General features: G+C 34.4%; 1 protein-coding gene across 1 annotated transcript; it reads right to left on the reverse strand.

The window, feature by feature from the left end:
* On the reverse strand, positions 1 to 3,614 carry LOC137009124 (uncharacterized). Its single transcript, XM_067371077.1, has 2 exons — positions 3,371 to 3,614; positions 1 to 901 (listed from the first exon to the last, which is right to left on the reverse strand). Exons 1-2 carry the CDS (start codon positions 3,605 to 3,607, stop codon positions 173 to 175), a joined length of 966 nt encoding a protein of 321 aa, XP_067227178.1. The 5' UTR covers positions 3,608 to 3,614; the 3' UTR covers positions 1 to 172.
* Positions 3,615 to 22,284: the final 18,670 nt, after the last annotated feature.

Here is a 22,284-nt window from a genome sequence, read left to right on the forward strand (position 1 = left end):
TTTTATGGTTACATTCACAGAGATAATTTTAATGCATTTATTATTAGCATTACTAGAGAAAAACCTTTTATAAGGTTGACTAAATTGTTCATTTAATTACTGTTAGATATAATGATTTTTTTCATAAACTTTTTTTCTAAACTGGTACACATTGAGGTTTATATTGCAGGTATTAAAATAAAATCCTCCAAGAAGTATTTAATTTTTGGTTTAAAAAATTAAACATTTCAGTGAAGATGGATGCTGCCCGTTCTCTGATCGTAGTCATGGCTGTGCCTCCTCCGATCTCAGTCTCAGCCGCACCTTCTCTGATCGCAGTCATGGCTGCCTTTCCTCCATTTGCAGTCTTGAGTGCGCCAACAGTAAGAGCTCTATGGTCTTTAACTTTTTCATAATGAACTGGCATTTTATTGCTGTCAAGACCAACCACAACATAACCATGTCTTCTATCGACCTTTAAACCATTTTCTTGACAGACATCATAAACATCCATTGTGACACTGCTTTCGAATAAAGGTCTTCCACTAGAAGACTGAGATTGACGTGTGAAAATTCTCTGAATATTTTCAGTTGTAAAATATCTTCTATCCATGAAGGATTGTGTCTTTGGTATTGTTTTGTATTTCATTACATTCCGTCTATAATCTGTTGCAGAATCCCATACTCTCTGCCAATAGTTGTTATCAGATGGATCTGCAGGATTGTCCACTAAATGCTTCCTGCTAAAATCATAAAATGATGGTTCAGCACGTCTGTGTCTGATGTGCAACTTTGTGCAAACACACAGAAATTCTGATTGTGTATCGATGGAGTTTATAGGAATGTTTGCATAGAATCCTCCAGGAAAATGTTGGTGTTGCTCGTCTTGTTTAGACACCATAAAACTGCAGGTTTTTTCCACCTAAAAAGAAAAAGTAAGATTAATGATACGATTAATGAGACCATGGTTAACCCTTATGTACTGTGACAGGTCAGTTTGACCCATTTTGATTTTTGAGTTGTCGTAAACATCAGTTAATCTGTTTTTTTCTTGAGAATTTGACTTTGAGTCATTCTTGAAAATGACGTTTTTTCTCATTTAGGGAAATTAGCTTTTCTCACTTATTTCAATACAGAAAAATATTTTGTCAGCCACTTATGGTAAAAATTAGCTATCATTTCTTTTTTCAATCTATCTGAAATACTATCTAACCTACATTGTTTTTCTTGAAATTTTGTGACTTTTTCTCTTTTAGGGTCATGAACATGCATGCAAATTTCAACATGCTAATGTGTTGTGAAATGTGGATACAGAAATTGTAAGTGTTCTTACTGTTCATGGGTCAATTTGACCCATACAGACAGCCATTCAAAAGCATTATATTTTATATAAAATATATATTTTACAAAACATGTTCAACTCTAAAACTTCAAGAAAATCAAAGTTATATATCTACGGAAGAAGATTAGGGCCAAGCAATAATAAAAAAATAAAACCATCTCGAGATTAAAGTTGTTAAATTTCGAGAAAAAAGTCGTTAAATTTCGAGAAAAAAGTTGAGATAAAATGTTGAGAATAAAGTAATTAAATTACGAGAAAAAACTTGTTAAATTTCAAGAAAAAAGTTAAGATAAAATGTTGAGAATAAACTCATTAAATTACGAGAAAAAAGTCGTTAAATTATGAGAACAAATTTGTTAAATTACGAATTTGTTCTCATAATTTAACAACTTTTTTCTCGTAATTTAATTACTTTATTCTCATAATTTAATGAGTTTATTCTCAACATTTTATCTCAACTTTTTTCTTGAAATTTAACAAGTTTTTTCTCATAATTTAATGAATTTGTTCTCATAATTTAACAACTTTATTCTCATAATTTAATGAGTTTATTCTCAACATTTTATCTCGACTTTTTTCTCGAAATTTAATGAGTTTTTTCTCGTAATTTAATGAGTTTATTCTCAACATTTTATCTCGACTTTTTTCTCGAAATTTAATGAGTTTTTTCTCGTAATTTAATGAGTTTATTCTCAACATTTTATCTCGACTTTTTTCTCGAAATTTAATGAGTTTTTTCTCGTAATTTAATGAGTTTATTCTCAACATTTTATCTCAACTTTTTTCTCGAAATTTAATGAGTTTTTTCTCGTAATTTAATGAGTTTATTCTCAACATTTTATCTCGACTTTTTTCTCGAAATTTAATGAGTTTTTTCTCGTAATTTAATGAGTTTATTCTCAACATTTTATCTCGACTTTTTTCTCGAAATTTAATGAGTTTTTTCTCGTAATTTAATGAGTTTATTCTCAACATTTTATCTCGACTTTTTTCTCGAAATTTAATGAGTTTTTTCTCGTAATTTAATGAGTTTATTCTCAACATTTTATCTCGACTTTTTTCTCAAAATTTAACAAGTTTTTTCTCGAAATTTAACAACTTTAATCTCAAGATGGTTTTATTTTTTTATTATTGCTTAGCCCTAATCCTCTTCCGTATATATCTGAACAAGCGATATGCCAAATTTTAGGTTGATATCTCAAAAAAATAACTTTTAGTAAGATTTTTTTGTGCGCAGTACAAAACTTTTTCACTAGATGACATCCAGACTCCACCAGTGACCATATAAGATCTCTTCGATTTCCATATATGGTTTGAGTGATCTGAAACATATTTTCCCATAAATTTCATAATATTTATGAAGTAGATATCCTATTCAGAAGAAATTTGGGCAGTAATGTTAATATTTGATTTGAATTCAATCCCTAAAACACATAAACTTACGAAAATAATCAGAGTGTGTGTTATAGTTTGGCACCACATTACAAATGGAGAGTCTATCGCTATTTCTCTATTGCTCTGTCATTTCTTTTGAAAATCAGTCACCAAATATGAAAACTAGAGTCTGAAAGCTTTCAAATGATATAGAGTTTGTCAAGATTACTTAGACTAGGTTTAGACTAAGATATTATTGTTATAATGTCCCACTGGTGCGGGGAGGGGCAGTCTTCAAAATAGCAGTTAAAAACATTTTTATAAATCATAAATTCAGATATTAATTCTTTGTAACGTGTGAAAAGTATTGATATTAAAAGTTAATTATTTTTCATAGTGTGAATTTTGGGGAATTGTATGAATCCAAATAACATTTGTAAAATCATTAATAAACACATTTTACTCAAAATGTCTCTTTGTCTGGGTTTTGCTGAAAAAGTTATTACACTGCTGTAATCATCAAATGCAACTCAAATGTCTCCATTTTGAGTTTCCATTTTTATTTATTTTTTTTTTTACAATCAAAATGTATGAGCAGACAGGTAGGCTTTCAACACTACTTTCCATAATAGTGTTAATAAATAATAATATTATTTAGTAAACTTAAAGCCTCACCTTCAGCGACAGACTCTCCAGATGCCATTTTTCAGGGTTCAGCTTCTCATTTTCTCTCACTGTCAGGTTAACACTGGGACAGGGCAACTTGGTCTGCAGTTGCAGCGTTGCACAAAGTCTCCCTGATCCCTGCTGTGCGCTCTCATTCAGAAACGACAGAGGACAAGTGAGGGGCGTCCCAACAGAGAGGGGACAGAATGCCAAAAAGAAGCAAAGGAGTATGACTGGAGCCGTCATTCTGACTGCAAACTCATCAGCTGTGTGAAATATCCAGGCAAAGCACCAATATAAAGACCCTCTGGTCAATAAATAACTATGCAGATTGTGTTATTTTACAGGTCATGCACACCAGATAAGGTGTCAATATTTCTGTTTTCATAGTCATTTTACCGCAAGTACTAGTAATTGATTTGTTAGAAACATGCACAAATACAGGCAGAACTTGATCATTGAGCTTTGATTGTTACTTAAGGAAAATGATTGCCTTACATATAACAAGAAAATGTGCTTATTTTTGAGTTGATCAAACTTACTACCACTAACACTGTACAAAAAAATGATTGTTCTTTGTAACAAATTATGTGTTTTGGTAAACACTGCTACAAAAACCACAAACTGACATAAAAATCAAAGAGTCAAACTGCCCAACTACACGAAACACTGACCACCATAATGGCGACTAAACATTTTTTTTTTTATAACACATCAACATCTAAACCTCTATTAATTCTCAAAACGAACTGTAGACAAATAACAGAAATGAAGTCAGTCTGGTTAGTAGATTTAATGTCTTTATTTGCATGTATTTGTATTTGTTTAATTGCAAATACTGTTCAAATACTTTGCGTACATCTGAAATTTAACTGAATTAATAGCAAAAAAATTTAAATTAAAAAACATCAACTTAACCAAGCAGTTAATAGACATCACTGCAACACAGTCACTGCTTTTTAAATTAAGCAACATGCTGCATATCATCAGTATTTCCTGATCTTCTCCTGGCTATACTCTTCAGCACAACTGTGACCCACAAAACTCAGACAACAGAAACCCCTTTAATCCCGACAGAACATTAAACACTAAACAAGGTCTCAGCAGAGGAGGATGAAACAACAAAAACATATGTGCAACACCTCCGGGCAGCTATTTCGGCATTTAACACCAAATCCTAGGCTATCTATTTGAATGGGGGAATCCTGAAATCTCAAAAATTGCTTGGCAAACTCCTAATTAAATAACAAAAAAATCTCACATGAACTATCGCTTAAATGTTGTTTCTTGTGCTCAAATAGCGTTAAAAAGGCTTTTCAGGCTAGACGAGCCAATGCGCATGTGCAGTTCTTTGGCGAGTCTCAGGTTTGTATGGGAACCAGACCTTCTAACGACAGCTGCAGTGACTCAATGACTTTATCAATTAACTATTGACTCTTTTACTTCAGCCCTGTCCCAAATGGCACACTTCGTGTGCACTTTCGGTCTTGTGGACTTAAAATGTCCATTAAATCCACGAGACCGTAGGGTGTCCCGTAGTGTTGCACCAGACTTTTTCCTGACAGTCAACGCGGTGTTACATCAAGAAAGTGCGGACTCGTAGGAAGACCGTAAGGGTTTAGCGTGCCAGTTGGGACACAGAAGGAGGGATATACTCCATTGATCACGTTTATATTATGTATACTACATTATGTATTTTAACAGTGTTGTTCAATAAAACCAAATGATTACTTGCTTTTGATACTTTATTTGAACCAATTATTATTGCCTCATTGTTATTATATGTATTTTAAATGATTTTAAAGGCTATCTTTAGTGAAGGTCCTAGATTAGTTAAAACATTTCCAAATGCACCTGTTTTGCATTTTGTGACTTTCTGTCACATATTTTGTCATTGAAGATTTCTTAAAAACAGTGTTAAAATATCATCTTGTCTCATGAACCCAATCTCGTGTATCATCCCGTGAGCTAAATGTATCGTCACACCCCTTATGTACGTCTTTGTATTAACAACTTACAACTTGCTTGAGAACTTTAAGGCAATCACTTTTCACATGTGTCTAGGACTGCCATCTCGCTTCGTGCTTCAAAATAATGATGCTAATAGTTTGTGTGTGTTTAGGTGGATAAATAACAGTCCAAAGAGTGTGAATATGGTTGATCGAGTCGTGACGTCAAACAGTCAACTTGAATCCCTGCATACATACTCATGGTAGATCATAAGATGACTTAAATCACTATTGTTACAGATGTAAAACTTGGGCTAAAAAGAAAGATAAGTGAAACAAGACAAATGCAGCATCCATTTGACTGTAAGTTGAAAATGTCATTATTAAAGAGTCTTTGGAATATGAAGGTTTGAAGTGAAAGGTTAGGCTCTGTAACATTTGATCTCTAAAGGTTAAAAACATTTACTTTATTGAGTGTTCACATGGTCAATGTCAATGTTGGGTTGGATTTACTGGATTTTACTTTCAATTTGAGCATGGTTTACAGTAAAGAGGGCAATTATTAACCAGCATATATGCATCTGCACACGTAGATGAGGAACATTTATTGTTAGTGGAGTTTTTTTAAGGTTACTATGAAGTTCCTGAAATGTTCTTTTAACTAAATTTTTAAAACAACTCAACATTATATGAATGTTTATTTGTAACATTCCAAGAACATAAAAATGCATTTTTCCCCTTAATATTAACAGTCATTAACACCATTTAAAGGTTAGTATGATGTTCCTAAAAACATTAGAATAAATTAAACAACTCCACAAACAACATTACCAGCTTCACTTATTACTAACCTGGGGTGCGTTTCCCAGCTAACATCACAAGTTCTGTCGTAACTAACATAGTTCAATGATTTGGTGTTTCCTGAAACCATCGTTCAAATGAACATTCACAAACTGCATCGCAAACTTGTGTGGCTGGAACGACAGCTATGGTTAGAAGCATAGTTTCTTGTTTTTATGCCATGTGGAGTTCATAAATCATTATCTTGAGCAAAATAAGCAAGCTGACATTAAAGGATTAGTTCACTTTCAAATTAAAATTTCCTGATAATTTACTCACCCCCATGTCATCCAAGATGTTCATGTCCTTCTTTCGTCAGTCGAAAAGAAATGAAGGTTTTTGAAGAAAACATTCCAGGATTTTTCTCCATATAGTAGACTTCAATGGGCACCAAACGGTTGAAGGTCAAAATTACAGTTTCAGTGCAGCTTCAAATTGTTCCACACGATCCCAGATGTGGAATAAGGGTCTTATCTAGAGAAACCATTGCTCATTTTCTGAATTTTTTTTTTTTAATTATATACGTTTTAACCAGAAATGCTCATCTTGAACTACCTCTCTTCTTCTTCTTCTCTATTTGAATTCCGGTAGTGTAGACACTGCTAAGTGTATTACTGCCCTCCACAGGTCAACGTTTAAACTAATAGTTATATACTTGCACTAGCATATTCTAGCAATATTCTCGTCGCTTTATAATATTAATATTGAACCACTGTGCTCACATGAACTGATTTAAATATGTTTTTAGTGCATTAATGGATCTCGAGAGAGGAAATGTCATTGCTCCCTATGGAGGCCTCACATCGGATTTCAACAAAAATATCTTAATTTGTGTTCCGAAGATGAACGAAGGTCTTACAGATGTGGAACGACATGGGGGCGAGTAATAAAAGACAGAATTCTCATTTTTTATTATATTTTTATTATTTTTGTTTTTGTGCGACATTCCTGAAACATTCTTATTTTTTTAAAAAAACTCAAAAGTCTTAATTTGTAACATTACAAGAGCATAAAAAAATCTAGTTTCCTTAAAGGGTTAGTTCACCCAAAAATGAAATTTCTGTCATTAAGTACTCACACTCATGTCATTCCAAACTCGTTGAGAAAATTGAGATCTTTTTGATCAAATCTGAGAGATTTCTGCCTCTCCATTGACTGCCTTTGTAATAAACAATTTGACGTAAAACTATATGAATTGAGCTGTTTAGGCCAGATTTTCTGAAGAGACTCAATCGCTTTTTATGATGAACGGAATGAAGTTAGGCTTTTACTGACTATTTGTGTCATCTACAAAATTTCATATTGAGAATTACAGAGGTTTAGATGTTTGTTTTATTGAAAATGCATTGTTTGAAGCACCATTTAAATACCATGGTACATACATTTTTGAGTACCATGGTATTTACATGGTTCTTTACAGTGTTGTTATTTTTAACTAAAACTAGAATTAGTAAAATAATTTTTGTTATTTAAATAAAGCTGAAATAAAATATAATTATTAGATGAGAAATGTCAACTTGAACAATTTAAACATAAAAAAATGCAATGGTTTTAGCCAGGCACATGCCCAGAAAATGTAAAAGTACACTGGTATTATTTGATATTAGTTCATATTCTGTGTTCAAAAATCATCACTTGGGATCATTTCAGGCCTCATGAGCACAAACACACCCTGAAACGTTCAGATCAAAATGATCTCTCATGAACTGTTTCAAATTTGTTAAAACACTCTGTAATCAGTCTCTCTTCAGACAGTGTCTTTATCTCCTCATGAACACAGAGGCAGTTGTAACTGCTTTCTTTTCACTCCTATACAGTGTGTGTGTGTGTGTGTGTGTGTGTGTGTGCTTTTGTTTATATTACATTGTGGGGACCAAATGTCCCCATGATGTAATATAAACCTGAGTTCACCTACATCGTGGGGACCAGCCAGCGGTCCCCACAATGTAAATGGGTTTATAAATCATATAGAATGAGTTTTTGTGAAAAAGTAAAAGTTTGCACAGTTTCCTGTGAGGGTTAGGTTTAGGGGTAGGGGCAGGGTAGGGGGATAGAATGTACAGTTTGTTCAGTGTAAAATGCATTGAAGTCTATGGAAAGTCCCCACAATTCACAAAAACAAACATGTGTGTGTTTGTGTGTGTGTGTGTGTGTGTGTGTGTGTGTGTGTGTGTGTGTGTGTGTGTGTGTGTGTGTGTGTGTGTGTGTGTTTAAAACTAAACCTGATAAAAAAAAGTTAATTACTTGGAAAAATAAATGTTGACTAAAATAAACTAAAACATAAAAACCCTTAAACCTATTTTTTCAGCTATAGTTGACAAAGCAATATTCCTCCTTCCTCCCTTTAAAGGATTAGTTCACTTTCAAATTAATATTTCCTGATAATTTACTCAGAAATGAAATGAAGGTTTTTGATGAAAGCACTCCAGGATTATTCTCCATATAGTGGACTTCGATGGCCTCCAAACAGTTGAAGGTCAAAATTACAGTTTCAGTGCAGCTTCAAAGCATTCTACACAATCCCAGATGAGGAATAAGAGTCTTATTTAGAAAAAACATCACTAAAAAAAAATTAAAATTTTATACATTTTAACCATAAATACTCATCTTGAACTAACTCTCTTCTTTTTTCTTTGAATTCCAGCAGTGTAGACACTGATAAGTGTATTACTGCCCTCCACAGGTCAAAGATTGAACTAATTGTTATAAACTTGCACTAGCATATTGTATATGACAGTTTAGTTCAAACTTTAGTTCAAAGCTAGTTCAAGATAAGCATTTATGGTTAAAACATATACAATTTTTCTTTTTTCTTTTTTTTAGAAAATTAGCGATTGTTTCTCTAGATAAGACCCTTATTCCTCGTCTGGTATCGTTCAAAGCCCTTTGAAGCTGCACTGAAACTGTAATTTTGACCTGTTTGGAGGCCATTGAAGTCCGCTATATGGAGAAAAATCCTGGAATGTTTTCATCAAAAACCTTCATTTCTTTTCGACTGAAGAAAGAAAGACATGAACATCTTGGATGACATGAGGGTGAGTAAATTATCAGGAAATTTTAATTTGAAAGTGAACTAATCCTTTAATAACTAAAACGAATAAATAAACCTATACCGACAATCAAAAAAAAAAAAAATAAATAAATAAAAAAAAATAAATAAAAATGCACAAAAATGCTATTACTAAAACTTTAACTAAAATTAAAGTGAAAATAGAACAAAAAATTAAAATAAAATGTAATTCAATATATTAAAAAATAGGAATATAAGGAATAGTTTAGTTAAACTAGGAGTGACTAAACTAAATTAATATTAATTCAAATTAAAATAAATAAATTTCATTATTCCAGAAGTTTTAAGAGCTGAAAGATCATTTTAGTTAATGAATTTACCCGTCTCTTTCAGTTGATTTACTGGACTGAGGATAAGGATTTTAAAAAAAGTTTTTAATCACAATTTATCCCCGATAAAATATATCAGAGCTTGGCGTACCTAGAAATAAATGTATCTTCAGTATAAAATATATCTTGATTTTCAGTAGCTTTAGCTCATTTAAAGCTTTGTCTTATTCATCTTATTCAGTGGAGAACTGCTGGTCTACATGATTTCAAGTAGTTTGTTCAAAGTATGATCAACACTTGATTTAGCAAGCAAAACCAGTGCGTTTTAAATGAAGTAGAGTCCTGTTCCAGGCATCAGTCAGTAGATGGCGCTGTTGCTCTGAAAGCATGCTGAACTGTCATGAGTGTGTGAGGATAATCTCAGTGCTGATGTAATCTAGTGTACACTCAACAGTGAGCAGACGGTCTGCAGCGTGAGGAATGTGTGCGTCTGTCTTCGTGAACTCTCTGTGGATCTGTTAACCTGTGCTGCCCCTCTTAACCTTCATCTGACATCTCTGACCCACAGACGCCAGAGAGACTCCCTGATGTCCACTCGCTCCCAATCACGTCTGCTACTAAATATCACGAATGGATCTCAGTTCTTTCTCTTACAGAGCAATGAGTTCAGATGGAGAGTAATACTGATGAAAGAGACACCGCTTATCTCATATTTCAGACTCAAACTGCTCAGATTTACAATCAAAAGTCAGAGATCTCAAACATTTCTGCTCAGAAGAAACGTTGAGTTGATCCTTCAGGAGGTTAAACTCAAAGCCATCATGAAGCGTCATACATTCTCACAGCGTCACACAGAGCTTGTACTCACAGTCGCGGCGTGTGCAGAAACACCCCGAACTACACTGGGAAATTTATAGCAATGGAGCCAGAATTCACCCAGAATACACTGGTGTAAACAGAGCAGAGACACGCCAATGCTCACACGGGCCTGGTATGCATAAACACACACACACACACACTCTCACTTTATCTTTCGCTCAGTGTCACTGTCTCCTGCATGGACCGTCCCAGACTCCTTCTGTCTGTCATTGGCTATGCTCAGAATAGTATACTAGAGTGTATACTGCACAATACATAGAGTCAGTATGGATACAGTAACACTTTTATCCAGCAAGGACACATTTAATTGATCAAAAGTGACATTAAAAACATTTATAATGTTACAAAACATTTCTATTTCAAATAAAAATGCTGTACTTTTGAACTTTCTAAACATCGTAGAATCCTGAAAAAGTGGTTTCTACAAAAATATAAGGCAGCACAACTGTTCTCAAGACTGATAATAATGAGAAATGTTTCTTGATTATCAAATCATCATATTAGAATGATTTCTGAAGGATCATGTGACTCTGAAGACTGGAGGAATGATAATGAAAACAAATTTATTCTCAGGAAAAATAGTTTTAGTTAAAGATAATAACACAGTCAGGACGCTCCCTATGTAGGCGGCTCACTAGGGTTTGGAAGGATCTGTGGGTGTGTTGATTTGTTGAGCTTCTGAAATGGCAGTGTGTGTGTGATAGGCTTTGAGTAACTTCAGATTTTTTAAAGTCGACATTTATGTGATGAATGTCGAGATTAAGTTGACTAGTCGATGATGAAGTCATTGACCAGCGACTAGTCGTCATGGCAGACCATTAAAGGATTAGTTCACTTTTTGATGAAAACATTCCAGGATTATTCTCCATATAGTGGACTTCAATGGAGCCCAAACGGTTGAAGGTCAAAATTACAGTTTCAGTGCAGCTTTAAAGGGCTTTAAACGATACCAGACGAGAAATAAGGGTCTTATTTAGCGAAACGATCAGTCATTTTCTAAAAAAGATAACAAATTATATACTTTTTAACCACAAATGCTTGTTTTGCACTGCTCTGCAATGCGCCACACATTACGTAATCATGTTGGAAAGCTCACATGTGACGTAGTTGGAAATACTGCAGTAAGGTGAAAAACTCATTTTCAACTTCAAAATCATCCGATATCGTTGTTTTACCTTTATTGTAAAGGGCGTTTGACTTAGTCTTTGCACGTTTGCTTTGTAGATGCTGGATTTGTACTACTGCCTACGTCACAAATGACCTTTTCAACATGATTACGTAATGCGTGGCACATCACAGAGCTGTGCAAGATGAGCATTTGTGGTTAAAAAGTAGATAATTTTTTATTTCTTTTTAGAAAATGAGCGATCGTTTCTCTGTGGGGTTCCAGTTGAACCCCATTGAAGTCCACTATATGGAGAAAAATCCTGGAATGTTTTCATCAAAAACCTTAATTTCTTTTCGACTGAAGAAAGAAAGACATGAACATCTTTGATGACATGGGGGTGAGTAAATTATCAGGAAATTTTCATTCTGAAGTGAACTAATCCTTTAAAGTCAACTAGTCTGCAGCCCCTAGTGTATGTGTGGTTCAGGTAAACCCTTCGTTATGGAGACAAAATGTGCCCACAATGACGGCAATATCTGAAATCCTTGTCCTTGTGGGGCCTTTTTTTGGTCACCATGAGAAAAACAGCTTATAAATCATTTTCAAATGTAAAACTGCAGAAAGTTTTCTGTAATGGGTAAGTTTAGGGTTAGAGGAAAAATATACAGTTTGCACCATATAAAAATCATTATCTCTATGGAAAGTCCTCATAAAGCATGAAAACACAACATGTGTGTGTGTGTGTGTGTTTTGCAGGACTGCTTGTATTTAGGTCTCCTCTACGGCTTTAACGATCTTCTACATTTCAAAGGCTTGTTTAGAAATCTGATCTGTGCATACCTTTACACACACACACTAGCTGTTTTTAAATCACTCCTTCAGTGTGGCAGTGTAAACAAACGTTAGTTTGGCCTGTGTTACAGAGCTAACACACACACACACACACACACACAGCAGCCGCAGACACACACTGTCATCTGTCTTACAACACAGACCATCCATCACAGCAGCGGAGTCGACATGTCTGACACACACACTCTCACTTTTCACACCACTGAACACACACACACACACACACACACACACACACACACACACACACACACACACACACACACTGACACCTGAAGCAGCCAGGAGAAAACACATCGATTCGATGCGCTGGATGATGATGTCATTGCGAGAGCAGACTGGAGTCACACGTTAATTCCTGTGACGCTCTGTGTGTGTGTGTGTGTGTTAAAACATCCTGCAGTGTTTCAGTGAATCCTCAAATCATGTGTGTTGTTAAGGAGAGTTTGTGCTGGTACTTTACTAACTGATCAGACACATAATTTTCATCTGCCGGACCAGAAAACAGGTGAAAAAATCCCACAGACGCATATTGAAGGAAGAAAACACAGAGCAACTGTATAGCAACACTTGTGCAACCATATAGAAACGCCCTGGCAACCACCAACAACAACATTCTGATGTCTTTTGAACAGGCAAACGCCACTCAGCCGAGTCCTGAATGTCATTGGCTGATATAGAACAGGAAGTGACATCATTAATAATCATCAATGTGAACATAGCAGTAGAGAGAGTAAAAGGTGTTAAACAGTCGTAATTGCTGTTATTGAATGTTTTTAACCTTCAATAATGCAACTAGATTAATCTATTTGCAAACATTTAATTGTTGATTGTTTTTTATTTGATTTGTTAATATTGCTTATTTATTTATTTAATATAAATCTCATTTCAAAGTAATTTCAATTTTCTTATTTCATTTTTATTTTATTTTACATGATTTACACTGTTCCTTTAGGTTAATTGTTAATGTCGCTTACTTGTGCTTTCATTTTATTTATTTATTTTTTCATTTTATTTTTTATTTGATTATGCATCATTTTATTTGAATTTTATTTTATTTATGAATAAATCTACAACATTTGCACTGCTATTATTTTTTTTATTATTTCAATTTCCTTATTCTTCTCTTCATGCACTGTAAAAAAGAATTGTTGGTTTAACTTAAAAAAGTAAGTTATTTGTTATGAGTTCACTGAAATTAAATACAAAGAAGGCGATTGGTTTAATCAACAGAGACGCAAAATATTATGTTATCTGAACCACATTAATTGTTTTTTTGACATGTTGATTTGACCAAAAAAAAAAAAAATTGTGATAACAAATCATGAATTTTTTTACAGTGTTTAATTTATAATAAAAATAGCTAATATTGCTTGTTCACTATTGTTAAACTCTTTCCTCGTAAGTATTGTATTGTAAGTAATTATGCTGCTTATATAATTATGCTGGCGATACAAATGTACAGTTTTCTTCATGCCAATTAAGCGCACTGAATTTAACTGAATGGAAAAGCAAACTATTGTACTATTATTATTGACCCTTATTTAGCAGTGTTCTAGAGTATAATGCCTGTGTTTTGGCAGTGTAGATGTGGTGCCATTAAGTGCAGTGCTGCTATAGTGTCTGTACAGCTGAATTTCACAGCTCATTACACTGGCTCCAGTTCTGTCTCTCTCTCTGTCTCCCCTCCTGAGCAGCAGCAGGTAGACCTCAGTGTCTCTCTGCAGGCTTTTGTGGCCTGTCTGTCTGCCCTGCTGTCTGCCTGTATGTGTCATATCTGCAGGATTACGTGCGGCACAATAGCAGTGCATCTCTGCTCTGAAAAGATGTTTACATTCATTCTGAGGAACTAACGAGCCCGAAGAGAAAGAGAGCGAAATGACAGCGTCTGCTGTCTGTCTTAAAGGGACAGTCCACTCAAACATCAGAAGCCTGACATCTTTTACTCACCCTCATGTCGTCCCAAACCTGGTTGAGTTCCTGTAAAACACAAAAAGAGATGTTTAACGGAATGCCCAAGCTTTTTTCCATGCAATAAATGAGTACTGGGGCTGTCGAGCTCCAAAAAGGGTTAAAATCAGGGTTATTAACTCTTTCCCTGCCAGCATTTTAGATCATTGAGCAATAATAACTGACATGATCCATGATAACATGATATTTTTAGTGATATTTGTAAACTGCCTTTCTAAATGTTTCGTTAGCATGTTGCTAATGTACTGTTAAATGTGGTTAAAGTTACCATCGTTTATTACTGTATTCACGGAGACAAGACTGTCGTTATTTTCATTTTTAAACACTTGCAGTCTGTATAATCCATAAACACAACTTCATTCTTTATAAATCTCTCCAACAGTGAAGCAATAGCCGTTAGCCATGGAGCACCATTCAAACTCGTTCAGAATCAAATGTAAACATCCAAATAAATACTGTACTTAAGCGATGAACACATGATGAACACTTTGTAAAGATCCATTTTGAGGGTTATATTAGCTGTGTGAACTTTTTTTTATGCTGTTTAAGGCAAGCGCGAGCTCCGGGGGTGGGGAGCAGGAGAATTTAAAGGGGACACGCGCTGAATCGGCACATATTTAATGATGCCCCAAAAAAGGCAGTTAAAAAAATGTATTAAAAAAAAATCTCTGGGGTATTTTGAGCTGAAACTTCACAGACACAAAACCTTAGGGGAAACCTTAGACTTATATTACATCTTTTGATGTTCTACAGCACCTTTAACAAAAATTTCATGACCCCCAGAATATTTTGTTGTATGAATATCCAAACATGCAATTTATCAAAAGAAAAACCAGAGCCTCTGATTTTAAACAAACATAAGTTTTATTCTAGCTTCATGCAATCCTTTTTTATTGACATTTGGATGTGGGTAAGTTTCATAAAAAGCAACATTTTAAAGAAAAGGCTGAGGAAATCTTGTTTTTTTTTTTTGTTTTTTTTTTCAAAGACTGCAATGTGCATAAGCAATGCTTTTATCGCTTGTTTCTGCTTCTTCTTCGCCTGTGTTTTGATCTGGAGATTCTGTACTCTTTCAGCAGATGCATAATAGCGCCCCCTACCATATAACAGAGAAAACGCGGAAAGCCAGAAAATTATGTCAATGGCAGGGAGCTAGGGTTAAAATCAATTATAATTTATTCAAGGGTTATTATCATTAACTAACATTAAACTATTAAAAAAACATTATTGGGTAACACTTTATTTTACAGTGCCGTAGTTACATGTTACTACATGTACTTACTATAGTAATAACAGTAAATTAAGCATAATTACAAGTAACTAACCCTAAACCAAACCCTAACCCTAACTGTAACTCTAAAGTAAGTACAAGTAGTTAATTAATAGTACTCAGTACTTATTTGAGTAATTACAATGTAACTATGGCACTGTAAAGTAAAGTGTAACCCATTTTTGTTAATAGAAATAAAGCTGAAATAAAATAAAATAAAATAAAAAATTAGATGAAGAGCTGTTACCAAAAACTTAAATTTGAACATTTTTAAACTTAAATTAAAATTTTAAAGGTTGCTTCGGCAACTAACTGAAATTATTCACATTTGAAGCACTGAAATCACAAATGGAAAATATATTATTGTAAAACTAATTTGAAAAAACAAATACATTTATCTAAATAGTAATATTAAAAACCTAATCAAAATGACAAAAGCACATAACAAAATGACTAAAAATTAAACTGAATATATAAAATATAAAAGCTACAGTAATACAGAAATGATACTCAAATAAAACTGATTAAAGCTTCATTTCACTTTACAAGCCATTCGATATTAGGAAAAGACAAAAATTGTATTAATCACTAGCTCACAAATCTCAGTTGATTCAAATATGGCAAACAAAATATGGTTTGACGTCAATAAAAAAGACAACATGCATGGAGAAAAGTGTTGCACTTCAGGCTGTACATTATGAACACACCACATTTAAACAGTTTTTCACTGAATAATGGTTTAAATTTCAATATATTATTTTTATAACACTGTTGTATGTGGAAAACAGTGCAGTACTGTTGTTTGACAGCTGTAATCTCCATCCATGCTTTCATTACATGCAAAATAACAACTTATAATGTTCTTTTGCGCTTCACTTAAGAAAGAATGTCATTCGGGTTTGAAATGACATGATAGAGAGTTGTTTTTGTGTGACTATCCCTTTAAGAGACCATATAGAAGCGTGTGTGTGTCAGGAGACTGTTGATTATCAGGAAGGTCTTTTGGCTCCAGTACTTCAGAAGAAAGAAGAAAAGGTAATACAAACAGAGATGGGGGAAGTGTGTGTGTGTGTGTTGCTTGTTGTTAATTTGCTCCATGCCGATCAGTCAAACAGGAACCCCAACCGAGCAAATCTCGTTTTCATGACTGTCAGCAAGAACTCAAGCAGAGAAGCGGCTGCGGACGGAGAGATGCAGAGAAAATGAGAGAGAGAAGAGAGGCGCCAAATAGTAATTAAAGCCGTGTAGATTAAGTTTACAGAAGTGTGATGCTTTAACTCGCTTTATTACCCCCTACAGGGGTGTAAAAACCCTGCCCTGTGTGTGTGTGTGAAAACCAACATTTACCATCTCACTTCTGCATCTGTTTTTAAGGCTGGTTCTGCACCCTGTCAAGCTCCAGCTCACAGTGAGAGGGTCCGAGAACGACCCCTGCGCCGCCTCACACCTCTCCGATAATTGGACGGGCCGCGTCTTCTTCCCCGCGTGCTTTGACTTCCATCTCCCGCGTTGTTCAGTAGCTTCTCCTGCTGATATAACAGACACGCGAAAGCTTCATTTTATCTATCACTGGAAATAAACAACAAACTGGCCCACACTGGGGCAACAACTATTTTGTCATCTATAAGAAAAGGGTCAGACGTCAGAAAATGATCTCTAGTGAGATGCCTAAATAGTCAGCAAAACTGAATGAACACCCCAAAATTTTAAGAAAAAATAATAAAGAATATTTTTGCATGAAGAAAATTAAGCCTATTTTAGAGCCTTTATTGATTGATTGATTGAAACTTGTCCAATCAAGCAACTTTAGGAGCAAATTCATAATTCATCAACACACAGTTTTTATTATTCTGATGTTGATTCTCATTACTATAATACAATCCTTTTGCTTCTCTGTCATGCAAAAATGTTTTTTATTTTTATTTTGAGGTCAAATATGACTAAAAGGGGTTTTGTATTAAAGCTTGTTTCTACCACGGAATAAAAAAAATAAAAAAAAGTTAATTGCTTTTTATCTCACAATTCTACTTTTTTTTTTAAATTGTTTACATCTCGCAATTATGACTTTTTCTCGCAATTATGACTTTTTCTCACAGTTATGACTTTTTCTCACAATTATGACTTTTTCTCACAATCATGGCTTTTTTTCTTGCAATTATGACTTTTTTCTTACAATTATGACTTTTTCTCGCCATTATGACTTTTTCTCGCCATTATGACATTTTTCTCGCAATTAGGACATTTTTCTTGCAATTATGACTTTTTTCTCGCCGTTATGACTTTTTCTTACGATTATGACTTTTTCTTACGAATATGACTTTTTCTCGCAATTATGACTTTTTTCGTCATTATGACTTTTTCTCGCAATTATAGCTTTTTCTCGCAATTATGCCATTTTTCTTGCAATTATGACTTTTTTTCTCGCAATTATGACTTTTTCTTGCCATTATGACTTTTTCTCGCCATTATGACTTTTTCTCGCAATTATGACATTTTTCTTGCAATTATGACTTTTTTCTCGCCGTTATGACTTTTTCTCGCAATTATAGCTTTTTTCTCGCAATTATGACATTTTTCTTGCAATTATGACTTTTTTTCTCGCAATTATGACTTTTTCTTACGATTATGACTTTTTTCGCCATTATGACTTTTTCTCGCAATTATAGCTTTTTTCTCGCAATTATGACATTTTTCTTGCAATTATGACTTTTTTTCTCGCAATTATAACTTTTTCTTACGATTATGACTTTTTTCGCCATTATGACTTTTTCTTGCAATTATGACTTTTTTCGTCATTATGACTTTTTCTCGCAATTATAGCTTTTTTCTCACAATTATGACTTTTTCTTGCAATTATGACTTTTTCTCACTATTATGACTTTTTTATTGCCATTATGACTTTTTCTCTCAATTATGACTTTTTTCACCATTATGACTTTTTTTCTTGGAATTATGACTTTTTCTTGGAATATGATATTTTCCTCGCAATTATGACTTTTCTTGCAGTTATGACCTTTTCTCCCTATTATTTTTCTCGCAATTGACTTTTTTTTTTCGTAATTATTAATTCTTGCCATTATGACTTTTTCTCATAATTATGACTTTTTTTCTTGCAATTATAACTTTTTTCTTGCCATTATGTCTTTTTCCTCACAATTATGACTTTTTTCACCATTATGACTTTTTCTCACAATTATGACTTTTTTCACCATTATGACTTTTTTCCTCACAATTATGACTTTTTCCTTGCAGTTATGACCTTTTCTCCCTATTATGACTTTTCTAGCAATTATGACTTTTTCTCGCTATTATGACTTTTTTCTTACAATTATAACTTTTTTTCTTGCAATTATGTCATTTATGTAAAAGTCATAATAGCGAAAAAATTGACTTTTTTTTTTAAGTTATTACCTTTTCTCACCATTATGACCTTTCTTGCCTTTTCTCGCCATTATGACCTTTTCTCACAGTTCTGACTTTATAACATTTATATCATGCAATTCTGAAAAAAAAAAAAAAAGTCAGAATTGTGAGATAAAAAAATTGCAATTTCCTTTGTTATTTTTTTATTCCATGGCTGCAACAAGCTTCCATAGTTTTGGTATATGTCACTGGAGAACCTTTTTATTGTCTAGAAAACCATGTGATCTAGTGATTTAACGGAACCAGAAACCGAAACACTGATCTGAACAACCTATAATGAGAACATTGAGAACTCAAAACCTAAAGATAAGCCAACAAGCTGGTGGGACGTGAGGTCAGACTAACAGGTTTTTCCTCCATCAGCTGCTGTCTCTAATGAGGGCGTATCCTGTTTATCGGGGTGAAAATGAGAAAATGGCCCCCCGGAGTCCCTGTGAAGACCCTTCTGTCCCCTTGTCCCAGTGTGGCCTGTTTAAACACAGCAGAACAGTGAGACTAACACAGTCAGGGGGTCAGAGACACACTGCTGGGAGTCACTCCTCAGACATTAGATCTGATGCAAAAAATACATATTGCACCACTTCGTTTTACTAATCTGAAATTAAATTCACTTTTTTCCATTAAGATACATTGAGGTTTTTAATTCAGACTGAGCTTTTGATTGGATTATTAATAATGCATGTGAGCGCAGTTACTACTGTAACCACAGCTTTCACCAAAATTCCACAGTTACTATAGTTACTACTGTAAACCCAGGTTCTTTTTGGAACTTTCAGTGTGAACACAACACTCACACTATTCATAATACAAAATGACATAGAAGAATAGTGCTTACATTGGGACGTGCCTAATGTTATTTTGTTTCATTTCTTTGTTGATGACAGATGACACATCATTCTAATACTAACAACTGCAGGGAAATTATGGTTACCATGGTAATGCTTTTGTAAGGGGCCCCGAAGAACACAAATCTAATCAGATCAGAGGGACTGCTACACATTTACAGGGCTGCTCACACACACACTGCTACAATTTGATAAGAGCCACTAGATGGCACAGAATTCCAGATGAACTCAATATAGAGTGTGTGTGTGTGTGTGTGTGTGTGTGGTTGTATCCATTTCTATTCTGTTCAATTTTATTCTACACTACAAAGAAATAGTAACACAATTAATTAAACAAAATTATGAAGTAGAAAAACTGAAATAGTATTTTCTTGTACGATGTACTCAAATAATCGTTTTTTTACTTACAATTTGACTATTTAGTGAATTATAATTCTATTCTATTCTATTCTATTCTATTCTATTCTATTCTATTCTATTCTATTCTATTCACTTACCCAGGCAGAAAAGAAAGACAAAAGTAAAAGATGGCTTAAATGCAGAGAATGCAAAAAGAAAAGAAAAGCAGCAGCTAAAAGAAAGACGGTGCAGGTGAAAGTGGATCAGTCGTGTGTGTGTGTGTGTGTGTGTGTTACGGGGGGATGGAGTGATGGACAGCTCACACGCCAGCCATTATAGTGAGGTGCTGCCAGCACCGTCGCCATGGCAACAGGCCAGGGGCCCGACAGAACAAAGGAGCAGGATCCCAGTGTGTGTGTGAAAGACTAACGGCCTCCAGCGCTCATATTTACATGTGACGCTGAAGGGTTAATTGCTGTGAATTCCTGGGCTGCGTGTGAACTCTGCATGAGTGTGTCGTCTTTGATTTTACATCGCAAACACTTCCAGAGTTGCAGATGTTCAGCGTATGAACGCATCTATTTACATGATTTTCATATTCATTTAATATCTCAATCCACTTGAGCTGCTTCTCAGATGTTTCTCCTGCTAAAAAGAACCCAGTAATCTCACATGTGTCTCCTCTAGAGTTTCTAAAGAGATCTCATTCTTCATTTTACATCTCCAGACTCTTACGGGAAGATGACTAGTGACTGAATTCTGCCTACACTACTGTTCAAAGGTTTGGGGGTCAAGATTTCTCTTTTTTCGAAATAAGTTAAAGGGATAGTTCACCTAAAAATTAAAATTATACCTTGATTTACTCACCCTCAAGCCATCCTAGGTGTATATGACTATCTTCATTCAGACAAACACAATCTGAGATATATTTAGAAATATTGTGACTCTTCTAAGCTTTATATTGGTAGTGAATGGGGGTCAGGATTTTGAAGCCCCCCCAAAAAATGCATCCATCCATCTTAAATATAATCCATATGGCTCCAGGAGGTTAATAAAGGCCTTCTGAAGCAAAGCAATGGGTTTTTGTAAGAAAAATATCCATATATTAAACTATAATAACTAGCTTCTAGCAGATGGCCGTACGCATACTGCACAAGTCGACTTGCGTCACAAGAGTAACTCGGAAGAGTCAGGATATTTTAAAATATATCTCCGATTGTGTTCGTCTCAAAGAAGATACACATATACATATACAGCTAGGATGGCTTGAGGGTGAGTAAATCATGTGATCATTTTCATTTTTGGGTGAACTATCCCTTTAACTCTTTTATTCATCATGAAGGCATTAAATTAATCAAAAATGATGGTAAAGACATTTATAATAGATTTCTATTTCAAATAAATGCTGTTCTTTTGAACTTTCTATTCATAAAAGAATCCTGAAAAACCAAATGTATCACAGTTTCCACAAAAATATGAAGCGGCACAACTGTTTTCAACATTGATAATAATCAGAAATGTTTCTTGAGCATCAAATCATCATATCAGAATGATTTCTGAAGGATCATGTGACACTGAAGACTGGAGTAATGATGCTGAAAATTCAGATTTGATCACAGGAATGTTAACATATATTCATATAGAAAACAGTGTTTTTGATCAAATAAACACAGCCTTGGTGAGCAGAAGAGACTTCTTTCAAAAAACATAAACATCCTACTGACCTCAAACTTCTGAAGGATTTTGTTCCTCTCTAAACCTAGAGTCTAGTTAACACTCACTCTGTTTGGGATTGAACCACAAACCTTTGTAGCACCAGCCCAGTAACCGCGTACCTGAGCGAGATTTGACCTTCCAACATCAAAGAGATGCTGGCCTTGCATTCCAGGTAGCAGGAATATCTTCACTCCTATATTCCCCATTATCCATCAAACACCACAAACAGTGATTTTTTTTTTTTAATTGGAAAACATCTCTGGCTCAGCATCAACAATGAACGCTTCAGAAGACACCAATTAACCTAGCAGTGGGAGAACCCGAAGAACCGGGCCAGCGCACATCTTCTGCTAAACACATCACAGTTCAGGGCTGCAAAATGCAAGTGCACA

The sequence above is a fragment of the Chanodichthys erythropterus genome, chromosome 3, assembly GCF_024489055.1.
Source record: "Chanodichthys erythropterus isolate Z2021 chromosome 3, ASM2448905v1, whole genome shotgun sequence".
Classification (NCBI taxonomy): Eukaryota; Metazoa; Chordata; class Actinopteri; order Cypriniformes; family Xenocyprididae; genus Chanodichthys; species Chanodichthys erythropterus.